This window comes from Lagopus leucura, unplaced genomic scaffold (assembly GCF_019238085.1).
Source record: "Lagopus leucura isolate 7727_CA_CO unplaced genomic scaffold, USGS_WTPT01 Super-Scaffold_1, whole genome shotgun sequence".
In the NCBI taxonomy this organism is placed as follows: domain Eukaryota; kingdom Metazoa; phylum Chordata; class Aves; order Galliformes; family Phasianidae; genus Lagopus; species Lagopus leucura.
In genome coordinates this window covers 878,217-895,128 of record NW_024962250.1, presented here as the reverse complement: position 1 = coordinate 895,128, position 16,912 = coordinate 878,217, and the positions used below count along the sequence as shown (strand labels likewise).

Below are 16,912 nucleotides of genomic sequence, written 5' to 3'. Positions count from 1 at the left end.
CTGCAGTCCACGAGCCTGACCTTGTAAATACTTACTGCCAGGCTTAATGCTTATAGTGTGAATAAATCAGGCAGGATTTGGCCCTATTGGATTAAGCTATCATAAATTACAAATTTAAAAAATAGTGACATTCCTGCAAGTCAAAATACAACAGAAACAAGAGTTAACAAAATATAAGCCCTTTATTAATAAAAATCTTTGGTTGGATCAATATTTTAAATAAGCTTCAAGAATATTTGGTTAATACCATTTTCTTTCTTCCACATAATATCTTTTCTGGTGCCTTTTTTTGGACAGACTACAGAAAAATATCAAGTTTATCACATACTTTAAAACAAATAAATATATCAAAAGCTAGATATGGCTTTTTTTTCTTTTTTTTTTCTTTTTTAGTTCTGGCATTAATCTTTAAATTAGTTTGGCAAAGAACGAAGAAAAGAATAAAGAAACAACTACTGAAAACAGTCTTGACATTTGGTTTTGTAACAAACCATACAGTAGTTAGACTTTAAAGAAATCTTTACTTTTTATTTTATTCTTCAGTTTTATATTCATAATGCAAGCGCCATGGACAAGACAAAGCAATAAAAGAAATGAGGTTAATTGCACCAATATTATTTGGAAGTGCAGTTCATCATTTGACAAAGCAAAACTAGAATGTACTATGCTTAAAAAGAGTTGAACCGATGAGATTTAGATAGGCTTCATAAGGAAGGATTTTAGACTTCTATTCAAGGAAGCTCCATGTATAAAAGATAGGGTATTTTAAGACAAAAGAGAAGTTATGTAACTAACTGTAGGTCTGGTCCTGCAGCCCCAGTGCAGGCTAAACTTCCCTTGAAGACATTGAGCGTACATGTTTTGGATTTACTCTTCCAGCATAGCCTCCAGGAAATGCCATTCAGCAGTACAAAGTCTGCAAGGGCAACCGGCTCCCTTCTCCTGCAGAGGACAGAGGGCTACAGAGAAAAACCTGACTAAGAAGGGGATGTGCTAAAACAAAGGGAAAAAGGGACTCCCCTCAGCAAGAATGGTGGCTGCATATCAGGCAGGGCAGTTGACTCATTGTAGCTCTACATGTGCTCATTAATTCAGGGCATTTACCAAAATGCTCCATAGTAATCGACCTGCTGGGAAGATCTCCAAAATTGTGCTGCTGCTGCTGCCTTGCTATGGGTGAGGAGCCTCTGGGGACCACTCCAACACAGGTGATGCAGCCTGGGGCACCGAGGTAGCTTCCACCACATCAGATATGCACTGGTAAGGAGGTCTTTTTCAGATCCATTTTCCTGGTGCTTGTGAACAGAGCAATGCCCAGTGGAAGTCTCAGGCATGCAGCAGACAACCACATGTGCCCTAGGCATGTATTTGACCCTAAAACTCAATGGGAGCTTTGTTTCAGACCTGCAGGTTCAAACACAGATGTCTGCCAGCAGAGCTAAACCGTAACTTTGACAGCAAGTAAATCTGGTAAACTTTACATGGTTCCTCTCCTGCTAAAAGGAGGCACACTCTAATGCTGATTTTGCATATGCTTTTTAAAGTTTCCTGATAGAGCTACAAGCCTGGGGCTCCAAAAGTATTTTAAATTAGTAGTATTATCATTATTTAAAATTTAGCTTCAATGATTTAGTTATTATCCTAAGGTCAAATTCTCAGAGAATATCAAGACATACTAAGTACATCTTTATTAATGCACACCAATGTAAATAGTGTTATCTAATGATGAAATATAAAAATTCCCTGCATTACTGCTTGTGCAAAAGAAAAAAACAAAACACATTATCAGAAATAGAATATGGTCCTCCATATTTGCAAGAAGAGCATTTCTCACAAAGATGGGAGCGAAATGGCAGCACATCCTTCAACATGCAGCAGGTTGTCCATTATTCAAGTCCTGCCCTTTATGTGATGGCTTATGTACCAGTGGAATGCCCCGACACAACTCCATCCTCTTCTATACGTCAACAGGATACGAGTGACAGGAGGACAAGCTCCCACTGTGGCTCAGGGAGAGTCTGGGGCTGTGATTGTTACAGTTTTCACCTTTTTTCTTGTCCTTGTCTTTCCAGGTTTCCATTTGCAGCTTCCCTTGCTCTTCTCTCATAAAGACCTCCACCATGAGAACCTTCTCTTTATGAATCTGCTGACTAATGTCCTTGGGAATGTCTGGGATAATCCAGTCAACAAAGTCACTCATAAACATGACCAAATTCTGAAAATGAAATTGTGAGAAAATGTCAGCCTGGGCAAAAGAAAGGATGACTGTAGGGGAAGGGGTCATTTCACTGTAGCTGAGAAGGAAGAACAAAGAAAAGACAATATTTGAATTGGGCTCAACTGCATGCTATAAATGTGATGCCGAGCCAAATTTACCTCAATTTCCTGTTCATATTAGAAATAGTGAAAAATACCAGGTGCAGATCTTTATGATTTATCTACAAATATTGTTAGAGCCATTTGGAAATGAAAAGGAAATACTGGACCTGATGGAATTTTACATCAGCAAGGCAGAAGCAAATAAGGAGGAAGTAAAAATGATGAAAGCTGGCAAAAAAAAAAATTTAAAAAAATCATGAAACAGCTCTGATTTAAAATCTTGATTCCATGAAAGGGAAACCCTTCTCAAATTTTTCCCCCCCAAAAATAATAATTGAAACAAGATTAGGTAAGGTAGGATTAAAACACTTGTATCACAATAACCAGCTTGATTGTTGTGACTGAACGATGTAATTCAATGAAAAATTACCAGATTTTGCCATGCTGTTCAGACATGAAATAAAATACAACTGGGAAATCTTGGAAATTTCATTTCTTGGCTTGGTCTAGAAATTATTTTGGAGGAAATTTATGTTTCTTCACTGTAAACATCCTACTGGAAGGATGTAATTAGCAGCAGTCTTGGTGCTCTCCCATTCACTAAGGTCATTAAGTTGTTTCTGCATCAAACCAATTAAGAGAATCACTGAGAATGAAGTAACCCTCTGCTGGGGGACATCTGGGACTGTATGGGAGGCAGATAGGTGAACAAGAATGGGCAAATTCCTTTGATTTTGCAAGAAACAGCTGTGAAGGAAGATACTTTCTTTGGCCTAATAACTATTTCTGAAGGTGGCTTGCTGTATTTAGCTAAAGAAATATGACAACTCTTCCTTCTCATAGTGGAAGTGCCTGCAGTCATAACATACCTGGAAAACTATCACAAATGCTAGTCTTGCTGCTAGGACAGCCCAGAAATCCTTTGAAATGTCATACTTATTCTCAGACCAGGGGGGCTCTCGATAATCTTTGTACCTGCAAATAAACAAGACTCAGTAAATCAGTGATGGCATTCAGACGTTTTAGCACAACAAGGAGTTAACACTGAATGGCTGAACAGTAGGTCAAATAGTCTAAAGGAATGTTCACTTTTACAACATGGCTTTGTATTAACCTCTCACAAACAAGACACAGCTGAACCTCCCACAGCCTTTAAGTTTTATTCAAGATTAAAAGCCTTCAATCTTAATACTCCCTGATTATAAATAATATAAACTAATTACAAATAAAATAAACTCTGCATAGAGACAGCAAACAACACAGCTCAGTCTGGTTTCTTTGTTGTTGCTGTTGTTTGAAATAAGCTTGAAATTAAACTACATTTGCAAACTTATTTTTCAGCCAATACTGATCTCAAGTCCATAATGTGTGCTGTGCTACGTGACATTCTACTGGTTCATGATTGACAAAAGATCACTGCCAAAATATAGAGAGAACATGAAAATTTTCCCTTAGCTATAGCTTCAAAAAGAAATCTGTGAGCTAATCAATAATAACCTCTTAGGAACTGGACCAAGAAAAATACATTTAATTTAAAATATGGCATCTTGTTAATATTTAGGAAGAATTAGGAACCCCTGTTTTCAAGTGATTTAAAAATCCCTGGAATGTGGGAGAAATGGAAGAAAGAGGGTGGGATTAGAAAGTACAAAACTTCATTTTTACATTGGACTGTGACACTAATACACCCTAACACTTCCCTTCTGTAAGTTCTGTACTAAAAACGTGTTTGCCTGCCTAATTAATCCTCTATACAAAGATCACCAGGAGGAAATTGTGAGAAATCAAAAATAAGCTAAGCTGATATATATGTAATTTTGGTTGGTTCTCTCTTTCATCTCAGGGTGAATTTTCTGTTTAGCATTCATTCAGCATTCGATTTAGCATTCAGTGCAAGTTAATCTGCTATGTTGATATATAAAGAATAAATTGAAGATTAAAAAAATATATATATATATTTTGTTTTTTTCCTGGTCAGTTTCTGTAATTTTTCAGTGTATCTACACTAGAATCATTTTTCTTTCTTTTTTCTTCCCTCCCCTAGTTTGTCTTCCTCCTTGCCACCATTTATCCCTACTATTTAGTCTTTCAGTTTTGCTGTTCCAAGTGCTTCCATTTGGCTTTCGTCCCTGGTTTATAAGGTTGAAAACATTTGTTTTGAAGACGATGCATATCTAAGGAAGCGTAGGCAAAGTATGCATTTCAGCATTTCAGCGCCAAACTGCTTGATAAGCTGAAATATGCAAACAATAATTTGCCTTTAGCAATGAAAATAGTATGTAGAAATTGTTACAGACATGGATATTTCCTGCATAATCACAATTTGAGTGGGTCTTAAATTCCAGTGCAGATCAGGCTGCTATTACTGTCATCAGCAATTGCTACAGAAATTGGAGAAGTATACTGTGAAGTCACAGTCATCCAATTAGAAGGCTGTGATATAATACCATGATTGACATCATTTTATTCCCTTAAAGTATCATTATGCTGTTTATCACTATTTATCTCCTTTCCTGAAAATACATTGTAATAAAAACCTTTGTAGAGACAAATTTGCTAATGCTACTGTTTCCCAAAATACGTAGTACTTCTTATTCAGGTCTTGTGGTTAATCTGTAAGGCAAGACTTTCAAGGTAATGGCTTGATTCAATGTAAAAGACTACCAAGGTCCTCAAAAGGTGTTGACAATACAAGGGACCAAAGTCTACCCCAGGAATATTAGAGTTTGTCACATTCTTAGCTGGTAAAGCACTTAAAATTAGTTGTTACTCGAGAGAATACCTGCATATCTGAACCTCGTAGCCAAGTTCCATGGGGTCGTTTGGAGCTGTTCCTGCTTGAAAATCGCTGACATTAAAAGAGGATAGTGTATGGTTCACGAAGCCATGCATGGTGCCATTCTCACTGTACATATACAGGTACACGAGGCGTGGAATGAAGTCGGATGTGAATGAGATCACAAATGCCTAAGCCATAAGAGTAAAGAATGAGCGCAATATTCAGGCACTGTTTCAAGTTAACAACACACTCAACTATGTCTTGCTCACACAGCTTATACAAATAAGGGGCTGTCATATAGGGGTTGCTGCAGAAACAAGGTGGAGACTGCAGCGTACAGGCCCCTAAATAGAATATTAACTGCTGTAACAAGGTAGTATTTATTGCTGACACCTTCGAGTTGCAGGGCATAATATGGAGCAGTTCCACGTTGACTAAGATTTGTATGTGGTAACAATCTGAATTCCCCAGAACATGGAGCTGCTGCGTCCCAGTGTCAGGGCAAAGCAAAACACACTGCTGTTTCCTTGTGCCCCTATGACAACTTGACCCCTATGCATTTCATGAGGTCCAACTGATTTATTTACACGATTTCCTTTTCTGTTCTGCAAACAACTTACAGTGAGTTGACTCTAAACTCTCATTGCACTGTGAAAGCCCATTAATTTTACATATTCTTTAGCTCCACTGGGGTAAAAGGATAAGCAGACTAAGCCAGTTTTATTTTTATGGTCACAAAAGTTCCACATTGTTTGGTTATTTTAAAAGGTTTTGTAAAAACGTCATACACAAAGTGCAGGACAGCCAAGTGAACGGACATCTTCATAACTCTCGCTGTTCTTATTTATCATTGTTGCAAAACATTTTCACTGGCACAAGTCACGTGGAACAAACACAGTACAAAATGTTTTACTTGTTCTGTGATAAAAAGGGACAGTGCATAGGTCAAAGAAGGAAAATAACACTGGATAATGATGAAGAGAGACTACAGGGGAGAAAAGAGAAAAACAGAGAAATTATTTCCAAAGGAAAAGGTGAGAAATGGTAAAGACAAACTAAGGCAGCGTCCCAGACGCCTACCAGAATGGTTTGGCCTTAAAAGAACAGACACCTGTTGGCAAAGCTAAGGGATATCCACTCTGAATAATGGGAGAAAAGAGGAGAGCCCATGGATGCGTGGCTGTAAGCCCTGCACAGCTGCTATTGTGCTACATTAGAAACATGTTTTCAGCTTGTCATTCAACTGTTCTTTTCATCTGTTGCCAGATGAAGGTGACAAAAGTGGACTTATATTTATTTAGGATATTAGAGATTACCATAATGGAAAGAAGGTGAGAGGGAACACAACTTTTCTGAAGAATCAAGATGATGTAAACTATGCCAACAAAAAGGTAGGCTGAAATTTTTCCGGTGGATAGGATATTCAGTGCTGAAGTAACTAAAAATATCTTCATCGATTATCAGTGCTATATCTGAGTGAGAGCATTGCATTTTGAGGCCAAGTTGTACTCAGATTTTCAGTTCTCCCTATTGTTCTGAATACTGAATTTTAGCCATTTACTGTCCTCAGTGCACCACTGTGCAGAACTGTCTCAACTTTAAAGTAACCACTGGATCCGACTCTGTAATATTTTAGCAAAATTCTGAATCATTTATTTTCACTGAATTTGAGAGATTTAAGCTAAGATAAAACTAATGGAGCAGAATGGAGAAGCCAGCCTATTGAAGTAAGATTTTATTCATGCAGAATTACTTACATTTATTATGACAGCAAGCTTTCCTATCCCCCGGAGGATATTGTACCAGATTCCTAAGGAAAGAGACAAACATGTGAATGCTGTGCTAGTCATTAAAATTAGCTAAATTACATTTTTCAGATAACAGAGTTAGGATTGTACCAAACTAGAGTAATATTGAAATTAAAAAGAATATTTTGTAAGAGACTAATTTAAGGACCCATCAAGCAAAGTGATTCCAACTCTGTCTTCCAAAATTATGCTTAGGTACCTATTTCTTTAGAGGTTTTGAGAGAAGGGGAGGATTGGTCTGCTGCTGCTGTACGACTACAGAACTAGGTTCCAGCCAGGTTCACCTGCTACACAACTAGGTTCCAGCACCTTTCCAGCTTCAGGAATGAGTTTTGGGATAAAAGCAGGGATGAAGGGACTTGCTTACCCACAGGCATTCAAGTCTTTTCTCATTCCCAAGTCTATTTCTCCAGTCCAGTCCAGAGTTACTAAACACAGAAATTTTTGCTTCTGCAAGAAAACTGCACTGCCAGGAAAAGCTGCTGGTGTGCAGAGCCACGTGAGATATTTTGCTACTGTATTGATCACTTTGCTTTGAAAAATGACACTGTTTACCTAATAAAATATTCATCTGGATTTAAAGCATTGGTCTTTCTATTTTGAAAGCAAAGCCTTGGTAAGTTATGACAGTTCACAGTTAAGCCACAGTATAATGTTTTGAATTGTCCTATAAATGTCTTCCTGTTAATGAGACCAACTCAGCACAATAGCATCCTGCCATCAGTCCAGGAATAAACAAGCAGAGAGTGACAGCAGCAATGAGCACTTACCTATGTCCTTTGCTCTGACTGCTACTGGTCTCCTCAGCTCTGTAACAAATTTTTTTGCATCTAAACGGATTTCAATGATGTTGTTCAGCAAAGCAAACAGAGGCGCCAATGGGAAGGATGCGACAAACAAAGTTACAAATCCAAACTGAATAACTGAGAAGAAAAAAAGAATGTCAGTGGACTGATTTGTATTTATCAAATGCATACACAGAGTCATAGAATATCCCAAGTTGGAAGGGACCTATAAGGATCATCGAGTCCAACTCCTGACTCTACACAGGACCACACAAAAATCTGATCATATTTTTAGACAGTTGTCCAGATGCTCCAACATCATCATGTCAGTGCTATTCCCCCAGATTCTAATAAGACAACACCTGCTGGGAGAATAAAGTGCATTTTCTTCATCATGTCCAGCAAGGCCAAATGACCATGGAAACAGGGGAATTCCTAGCTTCATCGCAGCAATGCCGACCCTGCTGCTCGCTGCCTCTGTGTCCCTCCAGCAAGGCAGGGGCAAGGGGATGCTGTGCTGCAGCAGGATGGAGTCCTGCTCCATGCAGGCCTCAACCGTGGGAGCTATCTGGAATGAGGAATGTGGGATGACAGCAGCTCTTCTGCCACCTGCTGCCTCCTGCGGCAGCATGAGCTCCCACATAGGATTGTCATGCTCCAATGGCAAGGCTTCAGCTCTCGCTAAGCCCATTGGAAACTCTTCTGAAGTTTATAAACCTTCTGCATGCCAGCCCACTCTCTCCGTGATTGTACGTGCCAGTTCTTTTGCTAGCTTTTGTGCTAGCTTTGTTCTTCAAATTGCATTCATCACCCATACTAATGCTTGCCCTCTCTGTGTACTTATGGAGAGAGATTTAAATGTCCCTTGAACTGTTGTTCCCCACCTCAAAGAAGCCAAGATCTTTTCCATGCTCTCTTAACCAACTCCCCCTTCCTCCAGCCACCCCCACAGCCTATCTGCCCCAGGTGAGGTTCTCCCTACAGAGCGGGCAACAAGAGCCCATATGGTGGCCTGGTGCTGTGCCCCTTATGGACTTCAGGAGGGACATGACCAATTCCTGTCTGTCCTGGACACAACTACTCTAAGTTATTCTAATTCACACTATATTAGCTAGGGAGGCCAATTTTTGGCATAAGCATGTTTCATAATTTTTTTCCATTATTTTTGTCTAGTCGTTCCTGAAAACACTACATAAAGTTGCTTGTTTAAGTCTGACACTTCAGGAATCTCTGACACTGTCAATAACAGCATTAAGAGGAATAGATTTCTCAGCTTCCCCAGGATTTTAAGGTGGAAATAAAATGCAGCTTCTGGGCCTCAGTAATGCAGAGTGTGATGTCCAGTGCTTAGATTCCATATCAATCACTCAAGATAATGCATTACTTGCAAAAAACAGTATACGTGATCTGTCAAGTTCAACCTGGCCTATGGTCAGATTTTAAAAAAATGCAACAAACCCGGTGTGAGAATAGACAGTGGAAACTCAAATCTGAATTAAACTGATATTTTTTTTTCCATGTAAGGTGCAACAAATGACACATCTGTCACCCAATCTCAGGTTTAATTATTTAACAGTAACATGGCGCATAGCTTAAAAGAAAATATCTAAAATATAGTGCTAAAGAAGGGATCACGACCACCAGATAGCATAATTCACCCCTGAAGCAGCCCATGACTGGCCAAAATATGCTACTGTCCTAAATCATACAGATCATACATTTAAGTTCTGCACCATATCCACTGTCCTCCAAACCTACAGTTCAAAAACCTCAGCTCCCATTCCATTCAGTTAGCATAATTTGCTTAAGACGCCTTCTTTCCACATCACTCACTCATTTCCATATATTCAGGAGTAAGTCCAGAAAAAGGCTCCAGGTTATAGTCTACTTCATAACGCTGCTTTTTTTTAATGTGCTCTTCATGGTCCAAGGAGCGCCGACGCTTTAATTTCATGTATCTTATGAATTTCTTCATTTTTCTGGGGAAAATAGAAGCGATCCAGTTAGCATGCCACTCTGTGCACAATGCCCACTTCTCAAGTGGATGGAGGAACAGTAAGTTTTTTTACATTAACAGACACAATGAGCTCTGTATCTACTTTAATATAAGCTATGCAAGAGCACAATATGCTAAAAAGAAGTACCAATACTCAGATGGTTATGGCTGAATCACGTTTAGAACTGCACCAACTGCTAGTCGGTAAGAAGATAATAGATTTCCTAACTCTTCAGACGTGCTCTGCCAGATTTAATGACAGCAATGCTGGTGCAGCTGCAGGACAGCAAGGACACAGCACTTGCTGTATGGCAGATAGAGGCTCACTGCACAGTACTTGCAGGTAGCCTGCAAACCACATTCATATCAAGGGGCTGTGAACACACAGTTTATTGGATACGCTGCAAAAGATGTGTTTGAGAGAGAAAAAAATTGTTGCTACTTACGGGATGCCAATCTCAAATAAATTGTTTTGAATCAGCTGCTTGCCCAACATGATGATGCTCAGCTGGATGCACAGCTCCATCAGGCAGCCACCCGGTGCACACTGCAGCAGACAGAGGAAAGGGAAATCAGGACACCTGTTCCACCTTTGTGACAGGGGAAGAGGGAGCTCACACGTGGTGCGAGCACAGGTAGGGTGAAATACAATTACCTCTTCCATTCGGAAAGAATGGAAAATGTAGACGTAGTCTCCTGGACGTCCAACAAACCTAGAGTGCAAAAGTTAGAATTAAGAACTTCATATCGATTTCATACTTCTAGTATTTGATTCCTAAAGTAACTTGTGTGAAATGCTATGTCATTGAGCAGGGTCACCTAATGACCAGTTCTAGAAAAAAGAAGGAAATCAATCCATCTTAGAAGTTTCTTGGTTTTTGTTTCAAAAAATGAGTCCTATGAACTGAGTGAGCAGCTCAGTACAAATGCAAGCCACGTGCCCTACAACAGTATAGGTACATCTTGGCAGAAATCCTATAAGGTATATTAAAAAGGAGAAAAAACAAACATAAAACAAAATGAGAGGGACAGGGAAGAAACATCTGAAAGTAAATTAGTGAGGTAAGGTTAGAAGAGGGGAGGCAATAAGCTGTGCAGGCTGAGCACCAGCTGTCCAACTCAGCCTTGTTCCCCAGGCGAGCTGCCTGCTGCCCAGCACCCCACGACACCTCAGCATTGCCCTCTCACTAAGAAATCATACTAGAGCCAGAACCTGACTACCCATAGGCACCTAACCTCATTGCTGTTGTGTTAACCAGAACATGTCCCGTGGTATCTTTACTGTCACCCACCCCAAGGAATCTTCCTTATCACCCAAGTCTTAACCCCACTTCTGCTGTTTCAAGCAATGAACCAAAACTCTGAACAGACTTTTTTGTTACCTACCGGCCTTTGAAGAAAGCAACATAGAAGATGGGTGTGTAGGCATTGACAAATTTCAGAAGAAAAGCCTTAAAGATCAAACGCTCTTCAAAGTTCTTGTCAGTTTTTGGAACCTCTGGAACCAATGGGACACATGTAAGAAACATTAAGAAACTGCCTGACCTGGAACAATACATGACCTAATAAATACGGACTTTAGAAAGCATTCTCAGCCACCTTTTAAACAAAGAAAGGTAAAGTAAGATGGCCCTCAGGGAGGTCAGTGGTAAGCCCTCTGAAATCCTCCTGTTCAGCTTCATTGCAACAACTCCAGCATCTGGAGTTGCAACTGTCACATCCGGCTGACCTTCATGACAATCATTTGCAGGATGGAGAACTTAACTGAAAAGAATTCTGGACCTTTCATCAGTCATGCTTTTTGGAATCATTTTATTTTTCTGCCTTGTTTTTCTTTGCATTCACAGTTTTCCATTACTTGAAATCTCTCATGCCAAGTAAGCAAGAAAAAAGAAAGCAGTAACTGTGTGATAGAGAAGAGTCAATGTCAAGAGTAGGTACAGGAATTTAGCTGTATCTCTGTCACACATAACTGGATTAGCAATTAGACTTTAAAGCTGAATCCATCTAAGCTTTGGTATTGTAAGTGACTGGTGAGAACTCAGGTCACCCACTCGAATTCCCTGGGTTTCCTCACTAGTTTGAAGTTAACCACGCAATGCAGTCCATCCAGTACTCTCATTTACAACTGCTCCAATAAAGACCACCTGAGGACTTGCACCTACCGATCTGAGTTAGCCACCTTGCTATGCAGCCATATACTTCATCCAGGAAGATGATGACAACCAAATTGATGATGACAGCGGTGGCAGTGACAGTGACCCTGACGCTGGACCGGCCCGATGGGGTTGCGCTGATTGCCAGTGCTGCAGCAGTGGAGATTCTGTATATTATGACTCCAAACACTATAGCGAATGTCAGCCCCACCTGCAAGTAAGAGCAGCACAACCCCATTACAAAAGATTTAACTGTAAACACTTGGCACAAGACCTAGCCACGGCCTTATACATGAGGTCTATGGGCCATACCCCAAACCCAGAAATTGTGTTAAGGCTCCTAGTCACTGTAAGAACAGATCCAATTTTACTTGTCATTTGATCATCAAAATCTCCGGAAATATATCAATTAAGTCAGCCTGGTGTATTATACCTTTGGAAAGGACTTAAAAGCTTTTTATCCAACTGCCGCTCTGTCTTGAATTATTATTTCCTTCAAAATTTGTTTTAAATGATGATGGCTTATTAACAACTGGGGAAAAAAAAAAAAAAGAAAAAAGAAAAAAGAAAAAAGAAGAAGAAATATGCCATTCTCTCCTTCCTGAGCACTTCCCAAGAGCATTTTCTGGGTGTTTTAAGCTTTGTCCCATCGATCATGGTGGTAATCCCCACCTCCATGCCTTCATTTTCCCCTTACCATGTTCAGGCATACTTATTTCTTCAGTGGAAAGAGTAGTACTTCCACTTCCAAGAGTAGTGCTAAAGTAGTACTTCAAGCACTTCAATTTCTGTAAAAGTTTTTAAGTTACAGAAAACTAAAATGTTTGAATGTTTTTGCTGGGAAAAAGTTGTTGAGAACCACATTAATCTGACAAATGGTTTTATCAGCATTCTTATCTCTTCTGTTCTTTCTGATCACTCAGTAACATAAATTTCAGGCTTCGCCAAGTGATGCTTACCATGAAGATAATGCCAACAAAATTGGTCAAGTAGGCTGGAAAACGATCCTTCCATGTCAGCTTCTCTTTATCCGTCTAAAATTTGGGGAGGGGAAAGGGTACATTTACTAAAGATAGATCATGTAATTTTGTGCATGTGACAAAAACACAGAGGAAAAATAAAGGCTAACAAATACACACCCAGTTAGCAGATGCAAAGACACAGTGTTTACAGTTACAATTCCACACAGGCAAATTGTTTACTATCTAGGTTCAAATTGGTCAAGTGCCTGCATTGCGGATATAAATAAAACAGATTTTTCTGTGTACTTTTTGGAGGAAGCATGCAAATAGCCTGTCATAAACCATGATGTAACATCTCTCTCACTGTTAAATATTTTATTTTCCCTTCCCTGGAAAAATCCTTCCTCTTCTTTCCTTCTCCATCTCCAGTCTGTATTTGCAGCTTTGCATTTACCCAACTGGTGCCACTGAAATACAGACTGTACCAAAAAGCTTCAGGATGAGCACACAGTTGACAGGGAAGTTCTTGCTCTGTGATGTGACCAACCTCAATTTGCTTCAATAGTAGCAAGTTATGTGACCATCCATGTGGTGTCTGATGGACCAGGCTACTGGAGTTAAGATGCACATGTGTGGTGAGATGGTCTGCAGACTATCCTAAATCCCATCAACCTTCTAGCGACTCTGCCGCAGTGAATTTGGGGATGAAGATTTCATTTAGAGCAGTATTGCTCATCAAGTCTTTCATGATCTTTCATGTCGGGAATTGTTTTTAAACACCAGAAAATAAACAACAAAGTAGCATTACAGAAGATGACGCACACATTTTAACGGACATAAAAATATTACTCAAAATTCTATTTTTATTCCATGCACGTTGCCTTAAGGAAGTGCAAGCAACTCTCTCAACACACAGCCCATGCTCCACTGCAAAACATAACCTCAATCCAGCACAGTACCCCTAAGGTTAGCCATGCAGTGCCATTCCGGATGCATAGAAACAGTGGCTGAAAGAGTGCTGAAGGAAACCAGGGAGGAAGGAAAAGAAACCCAAAACTGAATGTGAATATTAAACAAGAGTTCAACAGCCAAAAATAATTGATTTGTGTCTTCTATAATTACACATAATTTGAGCTTCCTCGTAAGTTTGAATAAAAAGAACCAATTTCACCCCAGCCATGACTGTCTTAACTCTTTGTCTCCATTTGTTTGCTGCCTCTTCTGGAAAATACCGATGCTTCTGATGGCAATTAAAGGAAACAAAAAAGGATCGGGCAATACAGCATTACAAAGCACTGCTAAATTCATCTCTACAGTCTCTACTAACTGTATGCACTGCAGTTTAGCCACAAGTGAGCGCTCTGTTTGTGTTGCAGCCTAAGGTTAACAAAAAAATAACAGCAAAGCACAAACTTTTGTCCTAAATCTTGGGATAGGTCAAACTGTCCTGCAAAGAATTTCTCATTTTTAATTTAGGATTATGCCATTCTTGTTCCTTTATGATGTGTAAAGGATGTCCAAAGTGTTTTTCCTTTCAGAAACATGTATGTAATTTTTTTTAATCAGACTTCTTTTGAAAAAATGTGAGCAAGTTCTGGGTTGACATTAGATAGTTTTCATTTAACAAAATTTATGAGTTGACATTCAACTGTTGAATTTGAACCCAAACACTCCAGATCCCAATGAAAGATAATTACCAAGTCTTTCAGAAAAAAACTTCTTTTCTCACGTTTCCCAAATTAGCAACATCCATATTGAATGCAGCCCAAGAAGTTATAAATAGTCTGGTTAAAAAAAAACCTCTCTCTTTATTGCTCAGCTTTCCTTCTCTGATATTTTGAGGTTACGATTAATTGTCCGATTATCCTAATCTTCCACATTCAGGATCTGAATTCCTAATATACCAAAAGGAACAGTGAGTTGCATATTTATGGTAGAATTCAACAAAGTCTATATGCAAATGTTTACGTAGGAAGGCAGCAATATGAATTCTTTTTCTCCTGCTAGGGATTTAAATCAGGTATTCCACATTGCACAAGACAACTTTCACGCTGCACCCCCTCCATTAACTAGAACGCATTGACATCAGCATCCTGAAAAAGGGGTCCAGCAGTACTTAAGCTGTTCAAAGGAACTGTACTGGCTGCGGGTGAGATGCACTCCAGGATGGCTGGCAGCACCTTATTCACATCAGTGTCAAGAGCAAGGTAAAAGCAAAAGTGAGCAATACCTTATCCGGTGAAATATAATGGAAGTTATGGTTTTAAAAGGCAGAAAGTTAATATCAAAGCTGGAACTGGGCAAGAAAACTGGTGTTAGTGCTCCCAACTAATGCTCTAGAAATATTTTCATTTACAAAACAGTCCCAAGACCTAAAGCACAGTCAGATCCCAGCTCAGCAGCAGGACATTTATCTTCTAAGAGCAGTGTTAAAGCAGTGCCTTGCCTGACCTACACTATCAGCAAATAGGCAAAAGCAGATGTTAGGGCTCCCAGGGGCTTCCCTAAGGCAGCCACAACAATCCCAGAGGCTTCCCCACATAGCCAAAACCTCTGTATGAGAAGCACCAGATTTCAGCCCTGCAAGTTGACCTGCTGGCGGGAGGATGGATGCTTGCAAGACAGTGAACCTCCCCTGAGGCACTTGTAATAGCAAAGAATAAGATGTTTTGTCCTATTTTCTCAAGTTGTATTGGTTAGCCTAACAGGACAGCCCCTTCAATCAGACAAGATTTCTTAAACCACACTTCCATGTCTGACCACACCAATGAAGGCATTTCTAGGCTTATTTGGGTCTTAAGTATGAGAGTACACATGTATACCAGGGCTGAAAACATCTGGAATTTAAATGCTACCTACAGTTTTTCTGTTTTGTTTTTTATTCTTTGTTTTTTTATTATTATTATTATTATCATCATCACTGTAACCTATTTATTTTTTTTCCTGGTTGTGAGTCAGTGCCTGCTATAAATGGCATTTATCAAAGCTTTTTTAATAGATGAAGAAATTAATATTTTTACCATACCTCTTTATGTTTGTGTTCTTTCCTCAGTGATTTTTCTAAAACTTTTGCTTCGTATTCTGCTCTGGGATGAGCCTGTGAAATAAGTCATATTGAATAAAAAGCCAAGTCATCTGTTTTCAGCATCAGCTAAGTATGAACCATTTGCAGGTCAATTTCCCAATAACCTCTGTTTTGTAATTGAATTCTAATTCACTCAATACATTATCTCAATTGATAGTTCATTATACATTTAACCAGATGTTAAATGCTGTATGATTTGCAGTTGTAAAGCAGCAGATTGATTTGCAGTCATGATTTGCCTATAGCCCTGTGTACATTATATTTAATTCTTAAGAGAACACAGGACGTCCTGCAGACAGGTTCAAACTGCGTGACATTGTACTTGGATTTCAGTGACCTGTCCTTGTGATGACAGTTAGATTTTGCATGCTAATTTTGCATTCAGTGACTCTCAGTTCTTGAAAGAAACACTTATTTGTTGTAAATATGCAAAACCCATTGTTTTGGGATCCCAGAAAATCGTCATCTGGGGTCTTCCCGTAATCCTGTCTCGACAAAATCCACACAGTTAGCCATTGCAGGAGAGGGAGTAGGAAACACTCAGAAGTAAGAGACAGCCAAAAGATTCAGAAAGATTCATGGCTTCAGAATTGACAATAATTACGCATTCACAAAAGATGCAGAATTCAGAGGTATGCATTGGATGGAAAACAGAATGGATCTGAAAAATGTCTGAGCAAGTGGAGAGGGGGAGGGTGTAAAGGAAAAGCAATCAGTGGGAGCTGTAAGGGAAATCTGATGCTCAAAAAAAGAAGAGGTGGAGATCAAAAGATGGCATTCATCAGTGGACATGTAATAAAAAAGGTAGGAGCAATTTTTAAAAAAATGTTTTCCAAACCTTGACTGCCTCCTTCAGGAAACCAGAAAAAAAATAAAATAAAAAAAAATACAACACACAAAAAAAAAAAAGAAAAGAAAAGAAAAAAAGAACAAGGGGGAAAAAATATTGATTACTGAACTGTCGCAGATTTATATTTTCACAATTACATGAAACAAACACAGGCGCAGTGGATGGTAGAAGC

General features: G+C 39.3%; 1 protein-coding gene across 6 annotated transcripts in view; it reads right to left on the bottom strand.

Annotated features, from left to right (window-relative positions):
- Positions 1-501: 501 nt before the first annotated feature.
- The window catches only part of ANO1 (anoctamin 1), a 72,371-nt gene continuing 55,960 nt past the window's right edge, over positions 502-16,912 (bottom strand). For 4 of the 6 annotated variants that reach the window (XM_042867303.1, XM_042866873.1, XM_042867135.1 and 1 more), the window contains 13 exons: positions 16,729-16,740; positions 15,831-15,902; positions 12,803-12,877; positions 11,853-12,054; positions 11,074-11,185; positions 10,343-10,400; positions 10,134-10,234; positions 9,525-9,670; positions 7,677-7,829; positions 6,856-6,908; positions 5,102-5,286; positions 3,189-3,294; positions 502-2,215 (listed from right to left, as the gene is read on the bottom strand). In XM_042867303.1, the coding sequence (XP_042723237.1) occupies positions 1,958-2,215; positions 3,189-3,294; positions 5,102-5,286; positions 6,856-6,908; positions 7,677-7,829; positions 9,525-9,670; positions 10,134-10,234; positions 10,343-10,400; positions 11,074-11,185; positions 11,853-12,054; positions 12,803-12,877; positions 15,831-15,902; positions 16,729-16,740 (1,533 nt within the window). In that variant the 3' untranslated portion in view covers positions 502-1,957. The remainder of the gene's footprint in view (positions 2,216-3,188; positions 3,295-5,101; positions 5,287-6,855; positions 6,909-7,676; positions 7,830-9,524; positions 9,671-10,133; positions 10,235-10,342; positions 10,401-11,073; positions 11,186-11,852; positions 12,055-12,802; positions 12,878-15,830; positions 15,903-16,728; positions 16,741-16,912) is intronic. The other 2 variants (XM_042866961.1, XM_042867218.1) reach the window with 1 other exon arrangement.